We start from the raw sequence: 22,671 nt of genomic DNA, 5'->3' as shown, positions 1-22,671 counted from the left end.
GAAATTTTATTACTTTGCTGAAATTGCTAGAATTTGCATTGAGGGTTGAATAAATTGGAGTACAACTGATTTAGCTGTTTGTTTTCTTGGTTCCTGTTGTTTTCATTTTGATGAAAGTTTTGTTGGTATTGCTTGTTTTATTATAAATATTACCTGATCTACTAAGTAATATCTACGTTGTTTTTAAACATATTACTCATCCGGGGCAGTTAAAATCTGTGTAAAATAATAAAAAAAATGTATCTCCCGTACACTGTCGTATACAATTCCGGAACAAATAATTACGTAGCATTTGTTTCCAATCGAGTCAATTTAGTGGACGGTAGCGGCCAAGACCAGGCAGAAATGCTATGCTTGCCCTAGCTAACTTACCATACTTTTTATATTGAGTCGTAGTCGGTAATATTTTCCATTTTTAGGTACGTATTTATATATCTTTTTAAAATCGGGTGCTCATTTTAAAGTTTGTGTCTCGTATGTATAATTATCCGATTTTAGGGTTGTCATTCCCCGTTAATGGGGGGTAAGGAATTTCGAGTGACATCAGGGTGTTTTTAATGACACCGCATTGTGCTTAATTACAGGTATGGGTGTCTGTTGTATTTTAAGGGTTTTGCGTAGTCTTCTGGGCTTGTAATGTAAATATTTATGAACCTACGTACTTCTCATAAATGCACTTAACAATGCCGATTGGGTTTGATGTTTCCCTCATCCCTAATTCTAGCCCCAATTCATACTCTACTACTCTACTCTATTAGCTCAATTTAGGAAATCAGCATCTAAACGAGGGAAAAATATGTTAGAGAAGCCAACGTTAAGTGCAGAATGACTGACTTTATCTAGTGTGGGCGGGTTACATTGAACTGTTTTGTTCTTGTCTTTTCAAGTTTGTTTTAGACCTCAAGATGGACCTCAATCCACAGGCTAAAGACAGCACTGACCGTGCAGACCTGGTTTCTGAGGACGGGAAGAACAGAAAGTCTGTCTTGTGTCAACGGTGCGGATCCAAGGTGCTATGTCCTGGAATGGCTGTGTTTGCAGAGAGAGAGGTAACCAGGGATGCTTATCCATTACAGTATACACACTGTAATAGCTTTTGTAGACTAGACTGCACTGGCCTTTATGTTGGTTGCAATGAGTAACTTTATATGGTATTAATTCAGTTAGATTGGCACAAATGTCACAGTCCTTACAGATACATATGACATCCTACTCTGAAAATATGGCGGTGGTAGTTTAATGTAATTTAGCATCTGGAGCCAAAAAGGCTTGTGAAACCCTGATATACTGTAGTACTGTTGAAAAATCTGATGCCACTGTTAGATTTGTTGTTTTAGCAATGATATTCTGACTATAACTTGAATGCCATTCAATGGAGCGGTCGTGGAAAAGTAAATATAACATCACTGTTTCCCACAGGACTGTAATCTATTTGTGGTGGTGTTTGGTGCGGGTGGCATAATGATGTCATTGTCTAATTTGCACAATTGGTGCATTTGCCCACAGAAGTACCCGCTGCACGTTGAGAAGAGCGATATATGCTTTCATGTCAGGGAAAGCCCACAATTTTTACATGTTTATGGAGTTGTTTCATCGACAGTTTTTCATCCAGCACTTTGATGGTCCTTGAATGCACCACAGTTGTGTGCAGTGAGATGCAAAAGTGAAACCTATACGTAACTTTCTCCGAAGCTGCCACATACAGGACAAACTGCCGTGTTCTTTAACTTGAACACACACATCTATACCTTTTTTGCCACTCCAAACCAGTTCAATCCCAGGAGACATCTCACCTTTTTGAGAGCCTCTGCGTTTTAGTCTTCAAAAGCCTCTTCACTAGATTTGTTGCTTGTCGCTTTTTTTGAATCTCGAGGCGTCTGATTACTCTCTAAATATAGCGACAATGGCCCGGTAAGTTTAACCTCTGCTTATCCTCTAACCACTGGTTAAATTCTTAACCCTCCGTTAACTAACTGACCGTTGAATATGCGTTGTTCAAAACATGGTTAGTCACGTTGCTAGTTAATGGCAAGGTCAAAGTTAACCGTGTGGTTGATGTCACTGGTCAGCGCCATTTTACTCAGAATTCCTCATTTTGTTGACTTCCGGTTTAGAGAAAAAAATTGATAGCGAAACGATTTAACAAATTTAAAAAATAAATTAAACAAAAATATTTTAGTTAAATACATTATAAGCTAAAGTAAGCAATATTTAACATTGTTTCCAGCTTTATAGCAAAATAAACCTCGGGCCTTACGCCGGATACCAGAACTACTTAACCCGCCTTCAAAGTAAGAGCCCCGACGCGCTAAACTTAAAATTTTAAAATTGTATTCTGCAACAAATGAAGATAAACGTTTTACGAATTAAAACAAACAAGCAAGCAATTTATTAATTGCACAATTAAATAAAAATGTTTTTAGTTAAAAATATTTTGCTCAGCACAAGCTGTTATATAGTTTGGAAAAATACAGGAAGTCGGCTCGCCTTCAAAGAAAGAGTCTTAGGTGTCAATCTAATATTGGTGCCAAGATGATGATACGTATAATAGCTATTCATGTATAAACAACACATGAGCAATGTTTATCAAGTGTATGTTTTTTTGTTATTGTTAACCAAGTGTACAGAACACAGCTTTCAATACATTGTAAAGGCAAGACTATGTACAGCATCAGATCACACTATACTTACAGTTCCTCTGGAAAGCTTTAAAAATAATGTAACAATCGCCTCAAATTGCAAGTTCATGAAAATACATCTTGTGACGCCGATAAAGCCTCAAATAGCTCTATGTACAATTATTCTATCAAAATAGTTGTTCTTAAGCATGACTGTTTGCAGGCTTAACACGGTTCAGTAAAATACTTCCCTTTAATATCTAGGCACTTAAAAGCATGTTTTTCTGTCTTGCAAATATAATTTGTCATGTGCTGAAAAGCTGCAATGTACAGTAAGGTGTGAAGTAATGCATAACCCAGACATCAGCAATGCACGTAAGGAGACATGACAGTATGGCATCATGAAGGCAGCGCTAGCCGCAAAGCCCATCTTGAGAGTTAGCCACACTGTTAAAATGTTAGCGGCGGTCCTTAGGTGTGTTAACTTTAACGTCATATGAACAGCGGGTTAAAGTTAACCGAGTTTTGGACAACAGGATAACGGTGCCGTTAAAGTTAACGGTTGGTTAAGCCAGTGGTTAAAAAAATAACCGAATTTTGAACAACCCGGCCAATGTTGCTAAGTTGATAACACAGATCCCTCCTGCTACATCTTCTTATTCTCTGGTACATATGAAGTGTGTTAATAAGCACAGTTACATAGAATGCTAATAAATGTGTTTATAAGCAAGGGTCAACAGGTAAGGCCACATCTATTTTTGGAGGGCTGCCACAAATATGTGGGAATACTGAACATTATTAATAATTATCTTTTCAACAAAGGGTTGGGAATATCAGTATTGAGTGTCAAGCAGTCTCATTATTCATCTACACTGCTTTAACCTAAAGAAATAAATGGAGTGAATTATAATGTAGTACATCAATTTCTCATTACTGTGCGGGACTGTGTTACATTTTTAAAGAGCTACATCTAAAGGGTGGGTGGGTTCTTCAAGGTTACCTTATCTACTGCAGTTGCAATCAGGGTCTCCTGTACGGGGAGCAGAGAAGTTACAACGTCACCCTTACATAGTAAGTTGAAGATAAGGTTTGCTGCCTTGCCCTCAAATGCAGTAATTGTGCATACACAGTGCATAAGTGAATGAGGTGTAGACGGAGCGCTTTCACAAAGGTCACACACAGACCTCCGCCAAGGCCAAACTGTTAACAAAACAAAACAAAAAAAACTATTGAGCACAGTTTTTGTTGGTGATAGGATTTTGCGGGGTGGATGCCACACCTTTTCCCAGATCCACACCGAACAATTTAATGGGTATTGCTGTATTGATCCTACTATTTACTGTAGCTGACCCAAGACGTGTTCACAGTACTCTACTGTATGTCAGTGTGTATACTCTTTATGTAAGTATGTCACTGTTCTCTTACATGCTTTTCTGATCACATAAGAAAGTGGAATGAAGTGCCAGAGGCATCAACGCATGAATCACTTGGATTGTAATTTGAGGCAACCTTATGTCACCATATTGCAGTTGTATTTACCATGTTTTGTCCTACACAAGCTAATAACCATAGTACCGTACATACTGTTTCAAAGTGCATCAAAGTGTTGTTTTTCTCTTTCAGCTGATCCTGCCATCCATGCGTAAAAAGAGCAGCCTCAGCTCCACGGATGGCTCGATGGACGCGGACACACTGACTGCCCACTGGTTAGTGGGCGAAATGTTTGATTTTGAGAATGTGGGCTTCACTAACGACGTGGGGCGAATCAAGTATCTCATCTGTGCAGACTGTGAGATCGGACCCATCGGTTGGCACTGTTTGGATGACAAGAGAAGTTACTATGTTGCAATAGAAAGAGTGAATCATGCATAGTTAATACTAACTGGGTTTTATTAAAATAATAATAAAACCCAGCAGAACTTGAAATGTGCCGACTGGCTTTTAAACCATCACAGCTGAGACTTCCTCCCACACACACATTTGATTCCTACTGCGCATGGAGAGCTGAGCGAACGTATTCTTTAAAGTGTATGATTATTGAACTCTAATAAAAGATAAATATGGTCAACTTTGTCCTGGTTAATTTGATGTCTTGTAAGTGACACTTGGCACTGAAAGGTCTTCAGTTCACCTTTTGTAGTATAACGGCATCATGAAGTACTTTACTGTTGTTTTTTTCGTAATTACAGAATGTAAAATGAGAAAAAAAAAAAAAACATGCCCTTTGTCATTGTAAATATGCTTTATACCGCTTGGTGTCAGCATAACCATTAAGCTTTAATGATTGTTGTTTGGGTCGCCAGAAAATGTAAATCAAAATCTTTGCCCCACCCACTAGACCGAATCCCACCAATCAGCAACAAGAATATGAGCTCAGTTTGTGTGCAACAGCTTTGACCTAAACTGGCAATAGAGGAAAAAAAGCTATCTTGACAGTATAAGTAAGTATAGTAAGTATTTCCTTATACAATAAAGAAATAACTAAAATGAGATTAGAACAAATATAAAGCTCATAATATAAACATCAGGCTCCTGTTTAATAAACTATTTTTCTATTTCAAAAGCATTTACTATGTGAAGTAGGCAAATGTTTTTTAGCAATCAACTCAATATTTAAGCGGTACTCATTTTTACTACAAATCATAATATTTATATTTTATTTCACTATTATATATATATCATATTGGTGATATGATGTCATATAGTTTTTAATAAAATACACATTTAAATGTTATTTAAACAAACAGCTGAGCTATGCCTCCTGCCTGCCCAATCAGCAGGCTCCTCTAGACCATTTAAAAACATAGATCCGGTCGGGGCGGAATGATTTGGTAGGTGAGTTCGATTTAAGAACCGTGTGGCGTGCCTTTGATTTCGATCAACCGGGCGGGGTTATATAGAGCGCAGCAGATCCATCCCCCACTTCCCAGCGATGTGACTAGACTCAAGTCTCAAGGTGTCAAATCAAACGCAAAAAGCAAGGGAGTAATCGCCCGTAAGGAAACCACTGAACAAATAATCCTGAACAAGAAATAAAGTGCCTAGAAACGACTAACTGTGCAAGTGGAAACTTCCCTGAAGTTCATTTGTCTTAATAACCTGAGGTGGCATTTAAAGTATGCAATTGAGCCCACCAAAACAATAGGAATTGCATCTGTTGTGTCTGCGCATATATGTAGGTTCAATTATATCAATAATACGTAGACATTATGGGTAGGTAATTGTGTGTTAACCATGTTAGAGAGAATGCTAGTAATTTATGGGTTTCTACTTTTCGGAGCGGAAGCACACAGTCCCTGTCTGTCACCCAATCGCTTCCAACTAGATAATTCCCCTTTGAGTTGAAAGAGTAGAGAATGGATATCAACTGAAAGCTGAAATTCAAAGCTAACAAATTCACCGTGGGAGAACCAGATCAGCAGGCACAGTTCAACGACCGGCACGGAAAAGATGCAAGAATGACTCAACCTCAGCTGAATGAGTTCATTCCTCCTCCGGAGTGTCCTGTTTTTGAGCCCAGCTGGGAGGAATTCGCTGACCCTTTTGCGTACATTAACAAAATACGACCGATTGCAGAGAAAACTGGCATCTGCAAAGTCCGACCGCCGCCGGTAAGCCTCCCTTGATATATATGGACGTTGTGTATTGGCCGGCCATCCGCAGTGTTCCAGGAATGAGCGTTAAGTCGCAGCCAAAGTTGTGTTTTTAGACAGCTTTCAACATGGCGGAGTAAGAGCTCGAGAGTTGAATTGTCAGCTAGCCTGCGCGAGGACTGTGTTGTGTTTGCTTAGCTTCAGATAAACAAAAATAAGTCAATATTTGCCTGTGGACGTCTTAAACTATCAACCATTTAGTTCCACTATTGCAGTACTTAAAAAAATATAATTACTGCCTTTTAAGTTTTTATAGATAAAAAGATAGTGGGAATTGTTTACATTAGTGCGCAGTGATAGTGCTCCATGGACTTGTCGTAAATGCAGCTTAGCAAGATATTTATCGTTTTTTTTTGTCATTCCATTTTAATTCAATCAGACTTATTATTTTAGCTTACTTTACAGTAGTCTGGCCCTAGTGCAGTGTGTGGATCTCACATCGCTACGTGATCGGGCACCAACTGTTTATGGAGCAAAAGGACCCTTTATCACAATGGACAACGGTTCCTCTTTTCATTTAGAATGCTAATAAAAATATACCATCAAATAATTCTTTTTTTTTTTTTTTTAGTTTTTTTGTCATTGTATTTATGTATTTTTGATTTAGTTAAGCTTCCAAAATTGATTTTAATGTTATTTTGTTCTAACTGGATGATAATTCTCTGCTTTAAGTCGCACTTTCCTAACTTTACATTGATCAAATATTGAGTCTTTGAACACAACCTCCTGTTTATTAAAGATCAAACCTTATTTCCCTTTCATTGTGTTGAGACGAGAGGCGACTGCTTTGTCAAGGGTGTGTCCACTGTTAATTTGCCTATTAATGTAATAACATGTCACATTTGACTGAAATTCTCCTCCCGTCACTTCTTTTATCAGTTTGAATCCATTATTAATGTCTGGGATGTATATGATTATTTGTTGAATATATTCCGGTGACCTGAAAGGCCAGTTTTGCATGGTGGCCTGGGCCTGTCCTCGCCTGAAATGACAACAGAAAAGGTTTATTAGTCAATACAGTACTGAATCAAACTATGATGTATTTATAAGTGGTGCCAAACTGCACTGCATCATACATATCTTGTTTTGGCTATTATCATAATTAAGTGATATGTAGTTATCCCATTTTCTGACCACTTTCCAAATGCTATTAAAATAAAGTTTGTATGAGGGTCGGTCTTATGAAAGGGGGCCCAAGAGCATGACACAGCAAGCAAAACCTACATTTTATGCTTTTACTTTAAACAATCCTCATCAAATAAAGCATTGTTTACTGAACATATATCATTCAATGAAAGCACATTAAAACTAAAAAGGCTTTTAAACGTCCCTTAAATTGTCAGAGATGACGACGCAAGTTAGCTTCTGATTCACCAGCCTCCAATTCGATTTAAGGTGGTATTAACCGTTTTCACAAATACAATAAAGATTTTACAAATCTGAAACTGTTTTTTTATGAATCTTTGGGGTCTGTTGATTATTCCAGTCAAGATTTGAGAAGTCTAAGCCTAGTGGTTTTCAAAGTGGAGCAGGTCTAACGTGAACTAGAGGCTGAAAACAGAGAAATGTACCTTTAGTGCATTTTCACAAATGAAGTTTCCGCAAATCAAACCGTTTTTATGAACCTTTGGGGTCTGTAGATTAATCCAGTCCAGATTTGGGAAGTCTAGGTCTAGTGGTTTTCAAAGTGGACCAGGTCTAATATGGGTTAGAGGCAGAAAATATAGAAAAATGTACCTTTTATTGCATTTTCACACATAGAATAAAGGTTTCACTAATCACAAGATGTTTTTTTATGAACCTTTGGGGTCTGTAAATTAATCCAGTCCAGATTTGAGAAGTCTAGGTCCAATGGTTTTCAAAGTAGACCATTTCTAATATCGACTAGACGAGATCTTACCTAAAATGTTTTCACATTAAGAAGTGTCCCAAAAAAACAGATCATCAGGGCCAACACTCGCACTGCTTATTCCATTAATTCCACCCTTAAATTACCCCTTTAGTGCCGAATCGGAAACCAACTTAAGCATCGTACAAAGATGCTCCAAAATGACGACATATCTTGCTCGTAACACGGAGCAAGTGGATGGACCCGCTTAAAACCCTGTACCAGACTCCTCGCTGCGTACTCTAAAACTGCATTAACACATTTCACCTTCTGTGGAGGCATACTGTAGTGTACACAAAGTGTAAAAAAGTGTACTGATGAGAAAAAATTAGGGGTGTCACAAGATCTTGCGAGATGAAAGTGTGACAAGGTTTCTCATTCAGGAAAAAAAATGTCTCGTGGGCACTAGGCCTGGGATGATAATTAATAAATTAATCACAATATAATGATAATAAATAACTTAATCACACAATAAATGAAAATGAACTCTATAATTTTACCGGCCTTAATGCATTGCCATGTGCATGTGTGCCTGTTTTCCCTCATCTCCCGCCTCCAAACAGGCAGGAAGAGGGATCACTCTCTGCATTGGTTTCACTACCTTGGCACGTTTGTTCCATAGAGCAACGGCATGAATGGAGTGAGAACTCTTTTGTAGTCATACAGTCCCTTTGTCTCGGTGGGTGGCGACAGGGCCGCTAGCATTACACACGCAGTGCAGAAGAGTGTAATGTAGTAGAAATTCAATTAGTAGATTGCAATATATTTTTTTAATATTTTGTCATTGTACTTTTCCTGCGATTGGCTGGCGACCAGTCCAAGGTGTACCCCGCCTCTCGCCCGAAGTCCGCTGGGATAGGCTACAGCATACCCGCGACCCTGAGGATAAGCGGCATAGAAGATGGATGGATGGATGGATTTTTTTTTTTTTTTTTAAGTAATGTTAAAATCTTGTCTCATCCAATCTTGTGTATCGTCTCATCTCGTAGGCTGTCTCGTAACACCCCTAGAAAAAAGATGAGTAGAAATCCTGAATTTAACGCGTATCATGGCACATAAACATTAAATTCTCAAATTTCTGAGGATTTAATGTTTATGTGCCCTGTTCTATTCCATTTAATATGTTGTGAATTTTGATATTTGAATTATGCAAAGAGCTGAAAGTCTACAGTAGTTTAATGGATCAAAACATGCATTGGCAGTGTTAACACTTGAAATGATACAAAAATATCTGTATAAATGTTATAAATTCATTCATGCCAATTCACAGCATATTTGGGCTAGGCACCAGGCCACATGAAATGAGGACAAGCGGTATAGAAAATGGATGGATGGATGGATATTACATGCCCCGTGCATTTTCGTCTTTCAGGGTAAAACATGAACAACACGTTGTGTCGATCCGTCAAAGGAGTGGTAATAATCCTGTCAGTGCTCCTGAAGCGTCATCTATTTTTTTTGTAGTTTCTATGTAATGAAGGAAGAACTTTTTCAAATGCGCTTTGATCAAACTAATACTGTCACAAGTTGCCAACAATATCAGATCCGCTACACATGCTCATGCCACATTAAACATCAATCTGATTGTTTCACAGAAGTGATTTGCTTTACTTAGATGAATATTTGGGCAAAAAGTGTACGTCTGTGTGTGTGTGGGCACATGCAGCATATTCTGGTCCAACTGAGGTTATCTTCTTGAGTCTCTTGTTGCCAACAATAGATTGATGCAGCCTTGCAGGAAGTTGTGTGGTCTGGTGCACGTTGGTGATACAGCATGCGTTACAATCTAGTATGTCATGGTGCAGCAACAGTAACACAGTTTAGTTAGGGTAGCCTTCACATTCGCCCACTTTCACTTGTTTTGTGGAGTATGAAGATGTGTACTAGCAAAATTTGAATTGCGCATGAAAGCATTTTGAACAAAGTGTTGCTAGTATTATCACACAGCCTCATTGTTGCTGTTATTGCACATGAACTATATTCGAATGCAAAAAGTTCAAATTTCTTTCGTGTGTTGCATATTTTTTGTTTTGTTGTCATTTTTTATTAGGATTGGCAGCCACCGTTTGCTTGTGATGTTGACAGATTGAAATTCACACCACGTATTCAAAGGCTCAATGAGTTGGAGGTATGTTCACTTAATCGCATCGCTATGTGTGTTTTAACATTAAGTGTGTGCAGTGCACTTGTTGTTTAGTAGTAATTACATGTGATGGAACATGCCTAATTGTAGTTCTCATGTTTTAGGCTCAGACCAGAGTGAAACTAAACTTCCTGGATCAAATAGCGAAGTTTTGGGAGCTTCAAGGCTGCACTTTGAAAATCCCTCATGTGGAAAGGAAGATTCTAGATCTGTACCAGCTCAACAAGGTCTCTTTTAAATTCGGGCATTGTGTTTTTTTTCTACACATGAATGTAACATCATTTGTAAAAGACTACATTTGTTGCTTTTTTTTCTTCAGCTGGTGAATGAGGAAGGAGGCTTTGATGCAGTCTGCCGAGACCGGCGCTGGACTAAAATCTCCAGCAAGATGGGCTTTGCTTCAGGGAAGGCAGTTGGCTCCCATCTGCGGGCCCACTATGAGCGGATCCTATATCCATATAACCTATTCCAGACTGGAGACAATCTGCCTGTACGTTTCAGCAAAAATGTTTGTTTATGTGACCGAGGTTTTTGGGGGGTTTTTTTGGTACTCTGATATCAGGTATCAAGGGGTTTGGCCTTGTAAGCTTCATTGTCTATGCGACAGACTATCTTGGCATCACAAGCAGCACATATTTACTGCCACTATCTCCAGTGGGTCAAACACCCCACTGAGAGATTTATTATTGAGTGTTTAACACAGATACTGTTCAACAGATGGCACTTTTTTACACAATGTTTGACACTTTACAGTCGAACATTGATACAATCCAATTAGAAATTGAATAAAAAGTTGTCCTTTACCATTTTAAATTTGAGGTGCACATATTATTTTATGTAATACATTTTATGTTATGTATTTTATGTCTATGAATGTTTTATTATACAGTCATGGCAAAATATTGGCATGCCAAAGATGCCAAAGTTTTTGGCCATACCTGTATGGAATACAACCAAATCAGAATACCTCTCTAATAGCATCAATCAGACCTATCCTTTTTTTTATATATACGGTGCTTGTATTGGTTTTCATTAGATTAGATACTGTTGGGCTAGTGAGAGTAAATTTCAGACCAAAATTGCCTCTTATGAATTTTAGAAGCAGGTGTCCGTTCTAAAATGTGTTTACCATTATAAGTGGTAAGGTATATCTGCGTTTATGTGTTAGTGTTGAGCACTGTTGTATAGAAAACTAAACCTGCATTTTTCCTCATCAGGGTCATTCTTTTATAGTCATTACCTTCTGTCCTCCAACTTATCTTTCCAGAGAGCCACCTTGACCAATGACACGAAAGATAAGGAGTACACCCCACATGACCTGCCGCAGCGCCAGTCTGTGCAACCCCAGGAGATCTGCAGCATAGCTCGCCGTGCAAAACGGATGCGATCTGAAGTGAGTGTGGTCTGTCTACTTCTGTGTTTCACATTTCCTCCTCTTATCATGTTTCCACCCCTGACGCTCATTACGACACTCTGCAGAGGGGCTGTGTGAAAAGCGAACCTGGGGAAGTTTGCGAGAATCGCCCCAATCTCAGGAGGAGGATGGGAACATGCGTTGCCAAGTCAGATCTTGGTAAGATGAAGACTATTAAAAGGTTGATAATGAGTAAATGGTATTCAAAGCTTTATTCCTCCGTGTCTTTTAGTGAGAAAGGCAGTGAAAGAGGAGTCTGTTGAACATGAAGTTGATGTAATACGTGAAGAAACTATGTTACATAACACAAACAACAGTACACAGAGTAAAGTAAGTATATCACAATGAAAATGCATACTTATGTCATGTTTTTTCTTGTTTTAAAACATTGTCTTTGCTATTCAGGTGGAGCAATACATGTGCCTGGTGTGCGGCATGGGAAGTGAGGAGGACCGCCTTTTGTTGTGTGATGGCTGTGATGACAGCTATCACATCTTCTGTCTCATACCCCCCTTACATGATGTTCCCAAAGGAGACTGGAGATGCCCCAAGTGCCTGGCTCAGGTGAGGTGCATTTTCTTCACCCCAGGGAGTCAAATCTTGATGGAAAAAAAACACCCTGTGTTGTGACCAAACTATAAAACGCATGTTCAAGTAGTTGGATTAAACTCAATACAGTATATTTCCTTTTTGTTTTGGCAGGAATGCGGCAAACCTCAGGTCGCTTTTGGCTTTGAGCAGGCCAGCAGGAGCTACACCCTGCAAGCCTTTGGAGACATGGCTGATTCCTTCAAATCAGATTATTTCAACATGCCAGTTCATGTGAGTGTGGAAACCTTGTTGCCACTGTCTACATGTCTTGTTTACAGGATCCCACAGAATTCTGTGGGAAAATTGCAGAAACTGGTCGAGTGATGTTCCATGGACAGAGTTTCAATGTTACCTTTTTTTGTTTTTGTTTTGATAATCACTCAAGCTCACAAATTCCTCACTCGTACACAGTGTGACTTTAATAATGTTGTAATTATGGAGAGGAATTCTAATTTTTTTATGAATGCATTCGTTTTAAGAGCTGTGCGAGAGATGAAGACTTAAGATCAGAGAATGTGAATTTCCTGATGTTTTAGATGGTGCCGACTGAGCTGGTAGAGAAGGAGTTTTGGCGTCTAGTCAGCACCATCGAAGAGGATGTGACTGTAGAATATGGGGCGGACATTGCCTCCAAGGACGTTGGGAGTGGTTTCCCTGTGAAGAACAGCCATTTTGAAGTGTCTCCTGAAGACGAGGTATAATAGAGATGCCACAGAGACGTCATGCACGTTTGTTCTCTCGCATTTTTTTTATTTTCAAGACATATTCTGCAGAAAATATGTAATACACCATACAAAGCTGGACTAATTTAACTTCTTATCTCCTCCAGCATTATCTGAGAAGTGGCTGGAACCTTAACAACATGCCTGTGCTGGACTCCTCAGTTCTGACTCACATTACAGCCGACATCTGTGGGATGAAGTTACCCTGGCTCTATGTGGGCATGTGCTTCTCCTCCTTCTGCTGGCATATTGAGGACCACTGGAGCTACTCCATTAACTACCTTCACTGGTACACTTTCATACTGTGTAGCGGATTTGAAGCAATATTGACCTTTATACATTTGTAACAGTATTTTTTTAACATAGTTTATCTGCATGTGCCCTTTTGTATTTTTTTTTTTTTTTTATTAAACCATGTTATGTTAAAAGAATGCAACATGAATGTGGCAGTATATCAAATACTGATTGTTTTTCACAATGTCTGACTGTGCAGGGGGGAGCCAAAGACCTGGTACGGTGCCCCTGGTTACGCTGCTGAGCACTTGGAGGCAGTAATGAAGAAACTAGCTCCTGAGCTCTTTGAGTCCCAGCCAGACCTCCTTCATCAGCTCGTGACTATTATGAATCCCAACACGCTGATGAATAACGGCGTTCCGGTAAACCGCTTTTGCAACATTTGCAACGTCATCTTAGAAATAGCCCTTTATTACAGCTTTGAGAAATGCTTATCGGACAGTATTCACTGGCTACAACATAATCTTGCTTAATTTTGATTGATACTATCAGAGGTTTTCATTTAATAAAGTGTTTATTATTGGGGTTCTAATTTGCAGTGGTATAGAGCCTCACTGAGAGGTGTTTCCTAATATGTTGCTTCCCCTGTATAACAATGATACAGATCAATCGTAAATGTACTGTTAAATTGTTAGCTCTCTTGACTGTGTCATACATTTTATTAGCGAAGGCATACCGTAGTGCCAGGTGAGCGCACATAGCATCATATTCCGGGAAGCATTCATTGCCATTTTTCTTTCCTACCGATATTTCTAACTTTAGATCTATCGCACCAACCAGTGTGCAGGAGAGTTTGTCATCACTTTCCCCAGAGCATATCACAGTGGATTCAACCAAGGTTTCAACTTTGCTGAAGCGGTCAACTTTTGCACCATGGACTGGGTATGAAGAGATCACCAATCTGTGTACACAGTACCAAACATTTAGATTTATAGATTATCTAGATTTATAATTACAACTGGAGCCTGTCTAGATTTATAATTACAACTGGAGCCTGTCTAGAGAACTCTATGTTATGCTGAAACAGCACCATACAAGCAGTCTCAAATGGAACATCTGTATTTAATGTCTGTTGGGTTTTTTTTTTAGATGCCTATCGGACGAGACTGTGTGAAGCACTATCGCCAGCTGAGCAGGTACTGCGTCTTCTCCCACGACGAGATGGTTTGCAACATGGCCTGCAAAGCAAACATGATGGATGTGGACCTAGCCTCCGCTGTGCACAAGGAGATGGCCGCGATGGTCCAAGAAGAGGAAGAACTTCGAGAAAAGATCAACAAGATGGTAAGGAGCTGTAATTTGCCATCCACTTTTGTAACTACATTGTACATTTTTAACTGGTACAGTGGAACCTCGGCCTTTCAATGCCCCAGTTTTTGTATGATTAGTTTTCAAGTAACATTTTTGCCAAAATTTTGCTCCGATTTTCGTACACTATCTCAGTCATCGTACAACCATTGTACCAACGTTTAGCCTGTACTGTATCATTCCGTGGAATCGAGTTCCCGAACAAAACACCCTATGCGTTGGTGACTCTCTATTCATGCATTTTTTATTGAGTGAAATTGCTAAAAGAGCCCATCACAGAGAGTCTAGAGAGGGGAGAGAACGCAGACGCTGTTTGTTTACCACTTCTCCACCTCTGATTTGCGAGCACACCATGGTTGTTGTGTGAATCCCCTCTTGTCACCCCCTCCCTCTGCGCTCCTCATGGCTGCCCGCCTTGAAGCCTACAAATCCTCAATAAAGGTAACTGATCTTAAATGTGTCATAATGTTAAATGTGTCCGTTTCCTTTGCAATTTATGTGTTTGGCATTGTTTTCTGCATGTGAAACTACAATTATTCTCTATCAAATGTATTTTTAATATTTTTGAGCGCCCTGAACAAATTAATTGACAATATTTCCTGTCAGAACAATTGTTTGTTTTTATAGGATTCTATTTTTAGGCCTTTTGGAACAGATTAATAACGAAAACCGAGGTTCCATTGCATTGTGTTTACCAAAACACCCTTCCTGCGCACATCTGTTATTTCCTCTTTGCCGTCATTTAATGACTGTGTATCTGCATCCCCAGGGAGTGGTGCGAACTCGGCAAGTTGATTATGAGCATCTCCCCGATGAGGAGCGCCAGTGCTGCAAGTGTCGGACCACCTGCTACCTGTCTGGTATCACTTGTGTCTGCAGTCCTGGCAAGATGGTCTGTCTGTATCACGCGCAGTACCTCTGCTCCTGTCCTCTTAGCAACCTAACACTCCAGTGAGTCTTTGCTTGCCACAGCAACTGAAGATATTTCTACTACATGCTTTCATGAATAAACTTCAGTCATTTACAGCACACCGTTAACACCATCTGGAACAAACAATTTTGTCATTTAAAATACACCTAAATTGAGACCATGCGTATGCTTCTAGAAGTATTGTCAAGTTTTAATGATTATACCATAATAGTACTTTTGTGCTTAGGCAATATGTAAATATGTGATAGTTTAGTCATCTTTGTGTTGTGAATTTATTTCAAATGGCAGCATCTATTGCATGTTTTATCTTTTTAATCTTCTTTCTTACCTTTTCCACTAGCTATAAATTTACACTGGATGATTTATACCCCATGATGGCATCAGTGAAGCTGCGTGCAGAGTCTTATAAGGAGTGGCTGAGTACCGTGCAGGACATCCTGCAGAAGAAAGACAGAAACAGAGGTGAAGTTAATTCAAATGTAACCTCTTTTATTCTGTTTAAAAATCAGAACAAGCTTCATTGTCCTATTTACAATTATTAATAATCTATGTTAAGTCTTTGTGTTGTTTTTTTTAAATAACTCATCTGTCAGGTCTGGAAGAGATTCATAGCCTGGTGGAGCAGGCGGAGACGAAAGCGTTTCCACAAACCAGCCTACTGGATCAGCTGCGTGTTGTTGCCTTACAGGCTGACAAAGTCGCTGTGGTGGCACAACAGCTTCTAAATGGGAAAAGGCAGACGAGGTACTACCCATTGTGTCCCCATACGGACTGATGTTGCAGAGCTTCTTTTCTGTGCTTACTTAAAATGGCAAACACACTCACGCTAGTATATTTTACGTATTTCTCAATGTTCATAAAATTTTCATATTACCTGTGTTTTCAAAAGCTTTTGTCTTCTTTCCTGTCGTAATTTTGTAGGTATCGCTCTTGCGGGGGGAAGTCTCAAAGCCAGAACGAATTGACAGTGGAGGAGCTCAGGTCATTTGTGCAACAGTTGGACAACCTACCATGTAACATCCGACAGGCACCTTTACTGAAGGTTGTGAATCATTTAAGTGAATTGTTGTACTACTTAGATACATATAGAGCTGGCTGACATGTTTTCCATTAATATTCAAATGTAATGCCAATTCTTTATGGGTCCCAGGATCTGCTGACTCGGGTTGAAGAATTCCAGCAGCGCAGTGAAAGACTCCTCTCTGACGACGCGCCGAACTCTGTCGAGCTTCAGGACCTGTTGGATCTGAGCCTGGGCCTTGACGTGGAGCTACCCGAGTTGCCTTTACTCCGGGAGAGACTGGAGCAGGCTCGTTGGCTGGAAGCTGTGCAGCAAGCCAGCAGCCGGCCAGACGACCTCTGTCTTGACACAATGAGGAGGCTGATCGACCAGGGGGTGGGCCTGGCCCCTCATAGCTCAGTGGAAAGAGCTATGGCTCGTCTGCAAGAGCTCCTGACTGTGTCCGAGCAGTGGGAGGAGCGAGTTCTTGGCCTCATGGAAGCGAGGTGAAGACCAAAGCATTCTCATATTTCCAAACAAAAAGATCAGGTTGCCGCCTGATGAATACTTGATTAATGAGTCAGATATTTCTTGCATTTTAGTCTAAAGGTAAAGCGTTAGTCCAAAGGGAACACATAAACACAATATATAGGGAACACATAATATAACATGATGGATATCTTCAGTTCAGCAATTTATTTCTAATACTATAATGAAGTCTAAAACTTTTTTCAGTTGATTTTTATCACAATGTCTCCATCTTCTGTCCTCTTTCAGACCTGTTGTGGGTGTAAAGTGCTGTATTATTCATTTGGTATCCCAGCTGATCTCTTGCCAGAATATAAAGTTGTCAGCTGCTTAGTTTAGTAGAACAAATAAAAGAAACTGAGTAAAAAATGTACGGTAGTTAAGTTGCCAACATTTTATTACATTGGCATGGAGTGCAGGTATACAGTAGTTGCGTTGAGAAGGAAAAGTGGCAAAATAGTCTTTCTTTATCAGGGGTGGACTGGAACATATATTCAGCCCTGGACTTTGTGGTTCAGACTGACCCCACCTCAGCCCCAATTACGAGCCTCCTCTTGTTTATTTAAAAAAAAAAAAAAAAGCTGTCCAGGTTTGGGATCGAACCTGCAGCTTCTGCCTTGATGGAGGATGCAAGTACCAGTACACCTACAGAGAATGACAGCAGAGTGTGTAAATTTTGTAATTTTATTCTCTTAATTTTTGACAGAGCCTTGGACAGACTTGACGCAGCATGCACGTGTCATGGCAGCGATGTCCATCCTTGGCGCATACAGCCCCCTTGCGCTTGTTCTGTGTCGGGAGGGCTTGTTTTAACTGTGCCAACTCGCACCCTCTGTTGTGTTGCGTCTGCAGCAGCATGTTCCCAAACCGACCCGGAAGATAGTTACTTTAAGCTAGGCACAGCAATATATTAATGAACGGCCGTCAATCGGCCCATTATTGATTGGCCCACCAGGAAAACTCTCAGTACTTCCCATCGCCAGTCTGCACCTGTTTAAGTGGTGATAGTGTTTTTCTCCACTGTACTAAGTGTATGAATTTAACATGTGTATATGTCTTTTCATAGTCCATATCGTAGCATTGAAACGCTTGATGCGGCGTTGCAAGAAATAGCGAACATCCCTGCTTACCTGCCCAACTGCCTGCAGCTAAAGGATGCTGTGGTAAAGGCTAAGAAATGGCTTAATGAAGCTGAAGCCCTACAGGTAAAATTCACACTTACTGAACTCAGGGAGAGAGCTAGCATCCCATTATAAATGTTGCCTTTGCTCACTTGCAGCTCGGGGGGCGTATTCCTGTGCTGGACAAGCTCTCTGAGCTTGTACTCAAAGCGGAGGGTATCCCAGTAAGGCTGGACCCTCTGAGTCGATTAGAGGCGCTGGTTGTTGACGTGCAGACCTGGAAGGAAAGTGCAGCGAAAACATTCCTACTAAAAAACTCACCCTTTTCTCTCTTAGAGGTATGGAGAGATCTGTGTTAATATTATGTCACTATGTACATGGACATTGGATTGATAGTCCTCCTCTTGCATTTCTTAGGTACTGTGCCCAAGATGTGACATAGAAGCAGGACTTCAAAGGTCAAGATATAAAAAAACAAAAGAGGCAACACAGACCAGTAAGAAATCCTCCATAAAACTGGACTCGCTCTACGACGTGGAAAGAGCTCTCTCTGAAAGCAAAGACTCTGCTTCTGCTGTGAGTGTGTCATCATAACAAATATAGCAAACTGTTTTGTTATATTGGTATTGCCTTAGAATAATTAAAATGCTAGAATTTACCTGATTTAATCGAGTAAAATTGGACATTGTTCGTCATTTTGTTTTTATTGCACTGCAAGAGATTGCTTTACTGTAGTTCCGGGATGGATATAATTCATCTTTTCCCATCACAGATGGCCACACTTGCAGAGGTCCACCAGAAGGAGATGGAGACCTTGTTGGCTCTGAGGGCTTCAAATGAGTCAAAGCTTCTTCCTGCTGAGAACTGTTGTGCACTTAATGTGTGTGTGTGCCAAAAGGCGCCCTCGGGGGCCATGGTGCAATGTGAGCTCTGTCGAGAAGTTTTCCACAGTGGGTGCGTTGTAGCAACCCCAGACCTCAAATATGGCCAAGTGTGGCTTTGCCCTCTTTGCCAGCGTTCAAGGAAGCCGCCCCTAGACAAGGTCCTGCCTCTGTTGGCCTCCCTGCAGAGGATTAGAGTCCGACTGCCTGAGGGGGACGCGCTGCGCTTTCTCATTGAGCGGACAGTGCGGTGGCAGCACAGAGTTCAGCAGGCCTGCACAGAAGGACTGTTGGAAAAAGTGTCAAAGATGGTCAGTGAACAGATAAGCATTTCTCACACATAGATAAGCACTGTAATATGTGGTATAGCTTACATAGTTTTATTTCTTGCATTTTTCAGGGAAAAAATGGATCAAGAATATTGTTGCATCATGAAAAGAACGACTGCTCTTTTTACACAGAGCACCAGTGTGTTCCAGTCCAGGGTCAGTTGACCACACAGTGTGCTTGTGTTTTGTGTTGTATTTTAAATTCTGAAGCCACACTTGCAAAATGTTCCTTTCACAGGACTTGGTCCTGAGCTGGAGGAGCTGATGGTGGAGGGGTTTCTGCTGCAGGTCACACTGCCTGAGACAGAGCAGCTTTACACGTATTTGCTGAACAAACTGGCTCCTCTGCCCACTCAGGGTGGCCACTGTAGGAAAAGCACAAAAGATGATGAGCTACAGACGGCAAGCACAAAACCCCACAAAAAGGTATTTTAAGATTTTGGGCGTTGTACAGTAGAACACAATTATGTCAGCCCCACTTATGATGAACAACTCATGAAGCCCTGATTATTATTATTATTATTATTATTATTATTATTAAAAATGCCCACTTTGTTCATCGTTGACATACATGGTTGACCACTTTTCTTGACATAAAATTTGACACCCAAAGGGGGCATTTCTATGAAGAAGTGCTCCATATATGTCGACACAGTATTGTCACCTTCATTATCGCTAAGCAGCGTGACACAACATAACTGCTGACTAGTTACACAGTGCACACACTGACTTCCTGTTCACCACTGGGAGAAAGATTTCCGCGTGTACGAAAGCTTTGTCATTGTCATTATTGGCAAGACGTACAATTAAATTACAGAAGCAGGTCTGTTAGGTAAGAATGTCAAATATTGTAATGTCACCAGAATGACAATGACGTGGGGCGCACAAATGAGCCTTTTATTGGTGTCTACACAACAACAAGATGGACTCCACACATCAATGTGGCCAACGAGTCTTAGCAACTCTTCTTCTCACTTGGTCTGGCTCTGACTTGGAGGCAAACGCCACTGCCCCCTATAGCCCAATCCCTATTGCTGCAATATATGAAAATAATACGCTCAAATTAAGGAAGACCATGTCAACTAACTGCTGTATGTCATAATTCTTTATTATCGCCCATTCTCTATGTCTCTGGCAAAAGTCATAAATAAATGTGCAAGCAATGGTTAGTTTAGGTTTTTATCTTGGCTATGTCGACAACCACCTATGTCAGTGCTCCTCAAATCGTGGGGCAGACTCCCCTGGGGGGAGGGTGAACTGTCAGGGGTGGCGTGAGATGCAGGGAGCACTTTCATTATTGGTGCAGACCTGCCAACATGTATGAATTTGTCATACTCGACATACAATTTGACTCTTGGAATAGGCTTGGTTTCAGTTTGGAGTCTTCAGTCTGTACAGTACAGAAAATATTTCTGTCCCCCAGTGGGGGCATGACAGAAAATAACTTGAGAACCACTGACCTATGTTGACGTTAGTCAGCCGGTCCAAGGAGCGTCAAGATAAGCAGAATCAACTGTATTAATAATCTATGCAGTTTCCACATACTTGAAAGACCCATGGTATCTACAGGACTACTAAATCATTTTTGTCTTGCTTGTGTGTGTGTCTATACAGAGCGGAAGTTCTAAACCCAAAAAAGAGGCCATGAGTATTCAGAGCAAGACAACCAAGCGACGCAAGGAACGCTCTGACTCTCAGCACTCTGAGAAGGCCAAGAAGTGTTGCATGCAGAAGTCGAAGAGGAGCAGTGATAGAAGTGAAGAAAGCAGAAGGAGCTGCTCGCCCACAAACACAGCGTCAGAACCTGCTGCCTCTGCATCCGACTCAGATGAGGACTACTCCTTGTGTGCTGCGCCATGGTGCAGAGAGCCGGAAGGAGACGAGGTATGTTTACTTTATTTATCAACTACTACACACAGACTACCAGTCCTTGATTTTTGTTAGCTGATTTTTACTTTGTCATTAAAGGTAAATTGGGTCCAATGTGACGGCAGCTGCAATCAGTGGTTCCACCAGGTCTGTGTTGGACTGTCTGCTGAGCGAGCAGAGAAGGAAGACTATATTTGCATAAGCTGCACACAGCCAGACTTCGACAGAGGGGAGTGAAGACCAAAAAGTGACTTTGAAGGACCAGCAGTTGATTTTGCGGCACGCAGCACTTAAAAGTGCACACCTGAACTCTTTACCCTTTACCTTGTGGCTTGCCCTTAGTGAACACGGTGCTAATCACTCGTTTCCTACGTTGCAAAGACGTCACTATTTCTGTCATGTGGCTGCTTTTTCAGCTAACCCTCTCTGAAACTTTCCAACACTTGACAAATGTTTCCAGAAGCAAGAAAGCAGGGATTTTTCAACCAGAAGTCAATTGAAATCACACTTTAGACCTTTTTTGTAGTGTCTGAACATTGTGAAATTTCTCCTACAGAGTTAATATAATTTCATTTAACAAAGCAATAACTTGAGTCTGCTTCAATTTAAACTGACTTGTTGAAGCGAAACCCACGATGAAATCGCTTGATTAGTCCGATGATATTAAAACAGTTCAGATCAAAAGTTGCAAAAACAAATAATTTTAAGAAGTCTCAGATGAATAGTTATCTGAATGTATGAAAACGATATTAGCCCTAATCCCTTTACAGTTCTCTGACTTTAGATACAAAGTCTGCAGGTTCCTCATTTTTGGTCTTTGGGGAAAACACGTTTTCTCAACATATAGTGAGACTTGTTCACAAAGTGAGAATGAACTGTCCGACATCAAAGGAATGTACATTTATTTTTGTGTGTGGTTTCCCTCAGATTTAGGTTGAAAATATTGTGTTGAATTTAGATTTAACAGATTGTGTGATTTATTCGCCACGGGTATATGACCTTTTTTCTGCTCCTTTGGTTAAATAATATAATTCATATGTTGCAGTTTGCAATTTAAAATAAAAATGTTTGTTCCCAAACATCTGGACTTACTGATCTAATATATTTGTCGTAGATTTTTTTTAATTAAAACTATATGTGTTGTGTGGACAATACTAAAATTCTGTCTAATGCTCTTATTGACTTATTTCAGATCCCATTCTCAAGTCTTCGAAATATACAATTTGGCATTTTTTTTTATTACATACGCTTGCAAGAGTGGATACTGACAAACATTCAAATAATGCGCGTGTCAGATCCACTTTATAATTTGAGTGACAGCATCTGGAAGTAGCAGTACATGGCTGAAAGGTTGTGGAATGCAAATTGTGGGACAAAAATT

The 22,671-nt window shown here is 40.2% G+C and overlaps 2 protein-coding genes across 3 annotated transcripts; both read left to right on the top strand.

The window, feature by feature from the left end:
- Nucleotides 1-314: 314 nt before the first annotated feature.
- Nucleotides 315-4,686, top strand: rabif (RAB interacting factor). Of its 2 annotated transcripts, none has more exons than XM_054785563.1 (3): nucleotides 315-419; nucleotides 888-1,049; nucleotides 4,242-4,686. In XM_054785563.1, exons 2-3 carry the CDS (start codon nucleotides 906-908, stop codon nucleotides 4,488-4,490), a joined length of 393 nt encoding a protein of 130 aa, XP_054641538.1. In that variant the 5' UTR covers nucleotides 315-419; nucleotides 888-905; the 3' UTR covers nucleotides 4,491-4,686. The 2 variants fall into 2 exon arrangements, with proteins under 2 accessions (XP_054641538.1, XP_054641539.1); XM_054785564.1 differs by lacking the exon at nucleotides 315-419 and adding an exon at nucleotides 444-584.
- A 1,215-nt stretch (nucleotides 4,687-5,901) lies between these two features.
- Nucleotides 5,902-22,363, top strand: kdm5ba (lysine (K)-specific demethylase 5Ba). Its single transcript, XM_054784561.1, has 27 exons — nucleotides 5,902-6,229; nucleotides 10,210-10,287; nucleotides 10,407-10,529; nucleotides 10,622-10,792; nucleotides 11,570-11,695; nucleotides 11,782-11,875; nucleotides 11,949-12,046; nucleotides 12,122-12,280; nucleotides 12,419-12,538; nucleotides 12,844-13,002; nucleotides 13,137-13,318; nucleotides 13,523-13,685; nucleotides 14,086-14,205; nucleotides 14,413-14,607; nucleotides 15,401-15,582; nucleotides 15,903-16,024; nucleotides 16,156-16,306; nucleotides 16,484-16,604; nucleotides 16,713-17,068; nucleotides 18,157-18,295; nucleotides 18,370-18,549; nucleotides 18,629-18,787; nucleotides 18,984-19,403; nucleotides 19,493-19,577; nucleotides 19,660-19,847; nucleotides 21,036-21,305; nucleotides 21,390-22,363. The coding sequence occupies exons 1-27, from the start codon at nucleotides 6,077-6,079 to the stop codon at nucleotides 21,525-21,527; spliced, it is 4,452 nt and encodes a 1,483-aa protein (XP_054640536.1). The 5' UTR covers nucleotides 5,902-6,076; the 3' UTR covers nucleotides 21,528-22,363.
- Nucleotides 22,364-22,671: the final 308 nt, after the last annotated feature.

Source organism: Dunckerocampus dactyliophorus, chromosome 8, assembly GCF_027744805.1.
Source record: "Dunckerocampus dactyliophorus isolate RoL2022-P2 chromosome 8, RoL_Ddac_1.1, whole genome shotgun sequence".
In the NCBI taxonomy this organism is placed as follows: Eukaryota; Metazoa; Chordata; class Actinopteri; order Syngnathiformes; family Syngnathidae; genus Dunckerocampus; species Dunckerocampus dactyliophorus.
This window is presented reverse-complemented; position numbering and strand designations above follow the sequence as displayed.

Coding starts and splice junctions, on each gene's coding strand:
- kdm5ba (XM_054784561.1), top strand. CDS start 6,077: ATGACTCAACCTCAGCTGAATGAGTTCATTCCTCCTCCGGAGTGTCCT. Junction 10,288..10,406: donor AAAGGCTCAATGAGTTGGAG/GTATGTTCACTT, acceptor CTCATGTTTTAG/GCTCAGACCAGAGTGAAACT. Junction 18,788..18,983: donor GCAAAGACTCTGCTTCTGCT/GTGAGTGTGTCA, acceptor TTCCCATCACAG/ATGGCCACACTTGCAGAGGT.
- rabif (XM_054785563.1), top strand. CDS start 906: ATGGACCTCAATCCACAGGCTAAAGACAGCACTGACCGTGCAGACCTG. Junction 1,050..4,241: donor CTGTGTTTGCAGAGAGAGAG/GTAACCAGGGAT, acceptor TTTCTCTTTCAG/CTGATCCTGCCATCCATGCG.